General features: G+C 46.2%; 1 protein-coding gene across 1 annotated transcript; it reads left to right on the top strand.

The window, feature by feature from the left end:
- Window positions 1–2,098: 2,098 nt before the first annotated feature.
- On the top strand, window positions 2,099–2,818 carry ASCL1 (achaete-scute family bHLH transcription factor 1). The gene has a single exon (XM_015818243.1). The coding sequence runs from the start codon at window positions 2,099–2,101 to the stop codon at window positions 2,816–2,818; it is 720 nt and encodes a 239-aa protein (XP_015673729.1).
- Window positions 2,819–8,226: the final 5,408 nt, after the last annotated feature.

The following is an 8,226-nucleotide window of genomic DNA, read 5'->3' as shown; positions in this document are numbered from 1 at the left end:
ATTCAGACCTGGAAATGCAGTCCAGTCCAGCAATATTCCAGTCAAAGAGGCACTAAAACATGGCTACCGTGCAGCAATTTTCTTTCACCTTATGGCCTGCAGATGTGTTGGATTCAGAGGTTTTCTGCACACGAGTAGGCTTTGGGGAAATATCCATTTCTGCACCCACCAACTTTTCTATGGAAATATATAATGTGATTTCCCCCACCCCACCCAATTGTTTGTAGCTCATTTACTTGTAGCCAAGTAAATGGGAGGTGGAGATAAAGCAAAATACTGGAATAAATAATGACTTGAATCAGTATTAATCTACCTGTTTATTTCATATATTGAATAATTCTAGTTTGGCCCCAAACTCTGTAAACTATTATCCCCCTAACAACTTAAGGGCCTTAAGGATACCTGACTGGACAACACTTATTGCGGTGTTGGAGTATCTTCAGTTAACAATTCTGGCGGGCATGAGGGTAAATATGGATGCTGTATTTAGGACCAGTCGTCCCTGAACTCTGTTGGACTCGTTTCCAAGCAAAGACGCATCAACCGGCTAATGCAATTTCAAAGCGTTCTTTCTTCTTCCTTTGGGAAATATCGTTAACAAATTGATCGGGCAATTTAATCAATCAGTTTGAAAGTATCTTGCCTTTCCTCGCGGACTCCTAGAGCGCCAGGAGAAAAAAGAAACGGGGATTTAAGCATCCTTTGTGGGGAAAAGCCTCTAGCTCAGTGTTTCTCAACCTTGACCATTTTAAGGCATGTGGACTTCAACTCCCAGAATTCCACAGCCAGCAATGCTGGCTGTGGAATTCTGGGAGTTGAAGTCCACATGCCTTAAAATGGTCAAGGTTGAGAAACACCGCGTCTAGCTCATGGACGTCGCCAGGTTCGCACTGAAAAGCGGCCGTCCCTCTCGACCTCCGCAGCTTCCCCAGAGCTTTTCAAGCGGGCGCTCCACCTCCGCCTCTATTTCATCTGAGCCGCCTCAGCGCCTTGCAAAAAAGCTGGTCCTTCCACTCGTTGCGCTGTTCCCGGCAGCCCGTCCGCCGCCTTGGGCCACCCAGCTGGCTTTTTTTCTTACATTCGAAGCAGTAGCTGCTTCTAAAGAGGCGCCGTCGTCTCCCTCCACCCAGGCCTAGAAGCACGAGAAAGGGTCCGGACCCCTCGGGCAGAGACTCCCCGTCCCTTGGATAGCCTGCCCCTCTGCTCGAGCGCCGGGCGTCCCGCATCCTTCCCGGCTACCTTTCCTCCACCCCTCCTTCTCCACACACACACACCCGTCCCATTGCCGCCTACTTCTACGGTCGACCAATCGGCGCTCGCTGATCCGTGCGGGCCCCATCCTTCCCCCATCCCAAGCTGTGGTCCAGCCCAATTGTTTATTCAGCGGCTGGGCCAACGGCACGCGCCGGGCGCACGCACTTGCAACAACAAACCTTGGAAGGGGGAGAGGTGGAGGGGAGAAGAAGGGGCGGAGCCCGGCCCAACGCGTGTGCAGGGGGTTTCGCCGGGGTCTCCGCCTGTGCACGCGCGCGCGCGCGGGGCGGATGGGGGGACGCTTTCCTCGCCACCCGTCTATCCAGTCCTTCCTCACCCCCACCCCACCCTCCCCTCAATGAAAAGGCGGCAACTCTCTTCCGCTCACTGCCACTCACTGTAAAAGCCGGGAGCGTGGAAGGCGCAAGGTGCAGGGTGGGTGTGAGGAGACTGAGAGGGAGCCGGAGGAGGAGGAGGCGCGAGCGTAGGGGGGGGGGAGTGAAGTGTGAAAAGAAGAGCGGGGGGGGGGGTGAGAGACGGTAAGCGGAGCTTCGGCCATCCCTTATAAGAGAGACAATCTCTGGTCCTTTTTTTGGCAAAAGAGCTTTGGCCAAGCAGGCTGCACACACGCGAGCGCCACGAGCCTCCTTCGATTGCAAAGAAAGGGGAGGAGGGAAAGCAAGCGGGGCCGTCGGAGCTCGCTCGCTTGCTTGCTTTCTACCTTCTGCAAGCCTTCCCCCCCCCCTTTCCCTTCCCGATTCACTTCTTCTACCTCCCTCGCGCCTAAGGCCAGCAAACGCCGCGAGCCCCGCCGCGCGCCTTGCCTCCTCCGTGCGGCCGCCCAATGGCCAGCGGCAGCCCTGCCAAGATGGACAGCAGCGCCAGCCATCCTCCGCCTCCCCCGCCGTTCCTCCAGCCCGCCTGCTTCTTCGCGGCCGCCGCCGCTGCGGCCGCCGCAGTAGCCGCTTCACACAGCGCGCAGCAGCAGCAGCAGCAGCTGAGCCCGGCGGCGGGCAGCCAACAGAACCAGCCCTCTCCGGGCGTCGCCAAAGCGTCTGCTGCGGCTGCGCCGAAGCAGCAGCAGCAGCAGCAGCCGCCTCAGCAGCAGGTCAAGCGGCAGCGCTCGGCGTCGCCGGAGTTGATGCGCTGCAAGAGACGCCTCAACTTCAGCGGCTTCGGCTACAGCCTCCCTCAGCAGCAGCCGGCGGCGGTGGCGCGGCGGAACGAGCGCGAGAGGAACCGCGTCAAGCTCGTCAACCTGGGCTTCGCCACTCTCCGCGAGCACGTCCCCAACGGCGCGGCCAACAAGAAGATGAGCAAAGTGGAGACGCTGCGCTCGGCCGTCGAGTACATCCGAGCCCTGCAGCAGCTGCTCGACGAGCACGACGCCGTCAGCGCCGCCTTCCAGGCCGGCGTCCTCTCGCCCACCATTTCCCCCAATTACCCCAACGACATGAACTCGATGGCAGGCTCGCCTGTCTCCTCGTACTCCTCGGACGAAGGGTCCTACGACCCGCTCAGCCCCGAAGAGCAGGAACTGCTGGATTTCACCAACTGGTTCTGAGAGGCCCTGGTGGCCCTCGCCGCCTTTGACTAGGCAGCAGGTGGGTTTGGCTTAGCGTGGCTTCTCGGGCGGGGATTCCAGGCACAGAGGGGAGATGGGGGGGGTGGTGGCAGCCGCGTGGCCCCTGGTGCGCATGGAGAGGAGGAGGAGGAGGAAGAAGAAGAAGGAGGCAGCACTTGCTGCTCTGAAGAAGGGCGTTTTAAAAACCCAGCCGAGTGACTTTAGCACAGAGGTCCTCAACCTTGGCGACTTTAAGACTTGTGGACTTCAACTCCCAGAATTCCTCAGCCAGCTTGGCTGGCTGAGGAATTCTGGGAGTTGAAGTCCACAAGTCTTAAAGTCGCCAAGGTTGGAGACCCCCGCTTTAGCATAAGGAACACGGCAGAAGACTCCAAAGGCAGCTATGGGGGTTTGGGGAATATGAGAACTACATCCCATTTCCAGTCCCACAACAGTCTTAACCTAGTTCTTGACAGGGGCTGTCATAATAACCACAAATCAAAGCAAATGGCTGCTTTGCAGAAGATGCTTAAGTGGCAAAACAAAACCCCAGCTTAACATTAACCAAGCTTGACATGTTGAGCGAGAGCAGCCATTAATTTTTTAACTGACCTCATTAAGCTGTTCTGTGCACGCAGCCAATGAGAACTGAGAGGCCCGACTGACTCTGTGGTCCATTTTTCAGTTGATGGCAATAAGGAAGAGTGAATGGTTTAACTGACAATGGGGTGACTTTGTCAAAATTAAAGAGCTTGCTTAGATTCCCAAGTGACAAGTGGGAGGGGGGGATGTAGCTTTACAGTATTTGCATGTGAGGCTGCTGCAGACCGCTAAATACTCCTGTAGTAGCTTGAGTGACTTTAATAATACCCATCAGTAAAACAGCCCTGGCATAAATGGGTTTGTAAAATCTGACTCTCTAGATAAGAAAAATAATTGTAGTAGCTCTGGAAAAATAGTTTCTATACTTACTGAGAATCTCAGTAAGGCAGAGGGCTTTTCTCAAGTAGCTGGATTCCACTCTCCCCTTAGACTGATGTTGTATGTTTCCTTGCATTCATCCCACCCTAAAGTGTCTCACCTAAATAAACAAGTGTAAAGATCAATTAGAAGACATTATAAGCTATCATACCTGAGTTTCTGTTTGCTGGCATTATAATCCAAAAGCATTTATCTGGAAGAAAGTCAACATTTCCAGGTAACAGGGCCCATAGTTTTGTGATACAAACACCCAAAGGAAATTATTTCCAATTGTGACTGATAGGGGACGACACCCATCCTGTAACAATTAGCAGGAACATCCATGGTCATAAGTAGACAACTTACGTCATGTCATGTCACACAGGTCATATCTATCACCATAAATAGATTTCCCGTGTCATGTCATTTAAATCCTGAGCCTCATCAGTGCCTGACTGGAAGATTGTCTAGGGGTTGGGTGCACATTCTTTTGAGAGTCACCATGGAAGACAAGCTCAGAAAGACTAATTAAACAGTCCTATATTTAGTGCAATTAAATGCGTATATTTAATAGGACTGACTTCCTATGAGATGTGTTTAATTCTACAGACTAAAGCTACAAGTACTGTATGTATTTTTTATATATAATCATCTCCAAGTCTTTCAGAATAGATACATATGACTGCACATTCTAGGACACAATTGTTAATTGGGAATGGTTGTCACTGAATATACTGAAAATTGTATAACAACCTCAGATGATTTACTTGGTAGTATTAAGTTAAATCCAAATGTGCAAGTAGAGTGCAATCACATATACACATATTCAGAAATTAGACTTGTTTTGCTTTGTGGAATAGCAACCTGTCATTCAAAAGTCAACTGTTTTGAGGATTGCTGTTTTCCATTTGGGTCATATGTTAACAATGCTTTCTTTTCTCTTTCCTTATATTGCACAGGACTTCCTGAAAAATCATTCCATCTTACTACCACTATTTTTCCCTTTCATTGTGGAAAGGAAAGCCAAGACACTGAAGCACAGAAGGAATTAAACTTCCTCTCCACAAAACCTGAAGCACTCCCAAATTCTGCCTTTGCACTCCAGCTGTTTAAAGAGACATACAGCCCAGGTCTGTGGGCATTTACTAGGAAATAAAACCCACTGAGCTGAATAGGACTTACTATTCCCAATACGTATGCATAGAATTGAAGACCAATGCTTCAATCTCTTATACACTTACTGAAAGTGGGGCTTACTTGCAAGTAAACATGTAAAATCAGGCTACAGACTATGGACCCAGAAGCAAAAGGGAGGGTTGTAATGTGAAAACATCTATCTACCTATTCTTTACCCCCAAAGTTAAATTATACTGCCTATTTCACTACTGCCTATTCGTAAATCTTCAACAGAACCAGGAGCTTCCCTTGTTACTGAAACACAGTATTGCCTCTTCCCCCTTTCCAAAAACATTTTCACTACTTTCTGACCATAAGTTGAAACACAATCTAATTATATGTGTCAAGAAGTAACAGAATTCATTCAAATATAATTATTATATGTGGTCAGACCAATATTAAGCACATTTACTAAATTCAGTAAATTTATTTTGAAATGTGTGTGAAAAAGGCCTGCCATCCTAGTTGCCTAATGCTTGTGAAGCTGTGGAAACTCCAAACTACGCTCTACTCAAAGAATCCTCTTAAATATGTCTTCTCCAATCTTTGTCTACTTTCCCACTAACATTGCCACTATAAAATGCTTCCATTTTTTTCTTGCAATCTTTTTATTATATAAAAAAATTCTATTTGTATCAAGCCTAACCAACTTGGGGAATATATTAAGCTATTTTTGTATATAAGAGCCAGAGAAATTTATAGCCTTTTTTTTGTACAAATGGTATAAAATATGTATATCTTGATAACTTTTTTAAAGATATGTGATGCTTATTACCTCTTCCTATCTAGATGTGTAGACAATATGACCTTACAACTGCCATGTTTTTGTTATGGGGTTTTGTAAAGGACTTGGGAATGCCTCCAAATGTACTTTAGCACCAATGTGTCTTACTTTTTTATAGAAAGTTTGCTAATGTATTAATAAACAATGTTCAAAATGAACAAACTTTATGCAGCTATTGTCCAAACACAAAATGGTAGCTATTTATTTTACAAGCTGCTGCCTTTTGAAGAAAAAAGAAAAAAGAAGGGGAAACACTCTTCTATGGCCTTTCCATTGTGTTTTATTATAAACTCACAAAAGTCATGTGTAACAACATTTTATACAAATTAGTTTGGTAATAAACTTTTGTTTCATTTAAAATGAAGTCTTCCTGGTTGTTGTATACTGTTCTGCCATTGATTAAACAAACCTGTACAGAAAAGGCAAATATTTGGGTGGCATGTCACTTCTAAATAGCCATATATAGGATTTCTATACAAAAAGCTCCTATATTATGCTGGTATTTTTTTGCCTTTCTATTTTGCAAATGTCTGTTAAATCAAGAGAGGCCTGCCTGTCGGCCTCTTCCATTGTCCTTCATTGTAACCACTGGACATTTCAAAATTTTCTCCAGAGAATGGATCCCAACAGAGAGGGGGCTCTTTCCTGCATCTACAAGTCTTTCGAATTTGACCACCTCCTGATAAAACAGGGTGTTGTGGATGGGTCAGATTGGGCTGGGAGGAAATTAAGGGGCTTGTGAGGAGAGGGGCATAATGGCTATTAATATATAATTGCTTTTATAAGGCACTGTACATAAAATTGCTGGAGGTATGTGTCAGTGATGGAAAAAATGAAACAAAAAAAAAGCAACGAAAGAGAATTGCCTACCTTAGATTTAAGTAATTGATCTTTCCAGCTTTTATGTTCTCTCAACAGCGTGATCTGTGTGTAAAAGTACCCAATTACCAAGACTCAAAAAGAAATTGGGGCCTTCTCTCTCACTCCTTTTTTGGCTAGCCTCCTTGTCAGTTAGTAAAGACGTGACTAGAATCTATCTCAGGCTCATTCCCCACTACTGCTACCCTCTCCCCCTTCCCCCCCTCCTGCTTTCGTGCTCAGCTCCTCCAGCGTGGCTTTCCAATTCAGTTTGCGCGTCCCACCACACTAAGTGGTGTGCATCCTATGAAACAAGCATCCTATCCAATGAAAATCAAATTGCTGAAAGTAGGCAGCCACCTCTGTCTTTGAAACCCAGCTTGCTCAAAACGAACAGCAAATCAAGCAGAAATTCTTCAGGCATAGGCTACAGAGGAATTTTATTTAATTTGCTAGCATTGCATTTCCATACATTTAGCCTCTTTCCCTCCCCCCACCCCTTTCCCCCATGATTCTCTCTTCTCCCCATTAATATGCTGCTTGGAGGGAATGGGAAAGCAAGCAGAAAGCATCCCGGCACCCTTTAGTGGAGTACAAATATTCATTGTTGAATTTGATCTTGGAACCACTGTTTGATTATGAAAATAGCAACGGTTATCACCCACCCACTTTCCTGTTTTCCCCACTTTCCTAAGTCTGATTTCTCTCTCTCTCTCTCTCTCTCTCTCTCTCTCTCTCTCTCAAATAGACTTTTAAAAAAATATTTATTTTTACACTGGTGCCATGATAGCTTTTCAAACTGAATTTAGCCATAATTAATAGCTATGGGTAAGAATCCTGCTTATTTTGATTTAAAGGGCCAAGTTAACATTTCCATATGTGGACCAATGTTGTACTGTTTATTTTATTTTATTCTCTCTCTATCCCTCCCCCCACCACACACACCCCAAATCAGATCTGCAAATGATGCTTCCTCGAGAGAGAAATGAAGTTCTTTCACTGCTTATAACAAAGTTCAAGACAGAAACATGTAGATTTTCTCCTCTGAAGGGATCACATCACTTTCCTGGAAAGAGGAAGAAGGGACCAAGAAGGAGTGAGGTAAATCTCTGAGCATTTAAGCACAACAATAGTCTTTTCTTGTGTTAGGAGGAAAGCTACTCAGGAGCTCTGACATGTTGGATTCAGCATTTATAAACCCCTTTAATTGCATGATTAAGTTTTCAAGTTACCCTTATGGAGTGAGATGGGTGAGGACCAGGTCAATTCACTAGAAACGCAGGTGGACATTTTAGATGTTTAGATGTAAAATGGGAAGGCAGAATCTGACAAAGCCTTTTGCAAATACATCTCAGCTATGTTTTTCAGCCCTTTATAATAAACAATTACTGATCAGTTCAGTAAGCCCTGTTTAAAATGCAGAAACAAAACATGGCTGCAGGAAGACCAAGAGGCTGCAAGGTTTCACAGAAGCAACTGGAGGGTGTCTGCAGAGATGCCTTGGCTAGAGAGGAGCTGATGGGCTCAGACAGGCAAAAGAAGAAAAAACAGCTATCAACATGCAAGATCAGGGTGCACATTACAATGGGCTAGCATCCATGGCTGAATACTCATCGTGATGTTCCTTTTG

This window comes from Protobothrops mucrosquamatus, unplaced genomic scaffold, assembly GCF_001527695.2.
Source record: "Protobothrops mucrosquamatus isolate PMUCROS unplaced genomic scaffold, P.Mucros_1.0 scaffold706, whole genome shotgun sequence".
NCBI classification, from domain to species: Eukaryota; Metazoa; Chordata; class Lepidosauria; order Squamata; family Viperidae; genus Protobothrops; species Protobothrops mucrosquamatus.
This window is presented reverse-complemented; position numbering and strand designations above follow the sequence as displayed.

Coding starts and splice junctions, on each gene's coding strand:
- ASCL1 (XM_015818243.1), top strand. CDS start 2,099: ATGGCCAGCGGCAGCCCTGCCAAGATGGACAGCAGCGCCAGCCATCCT.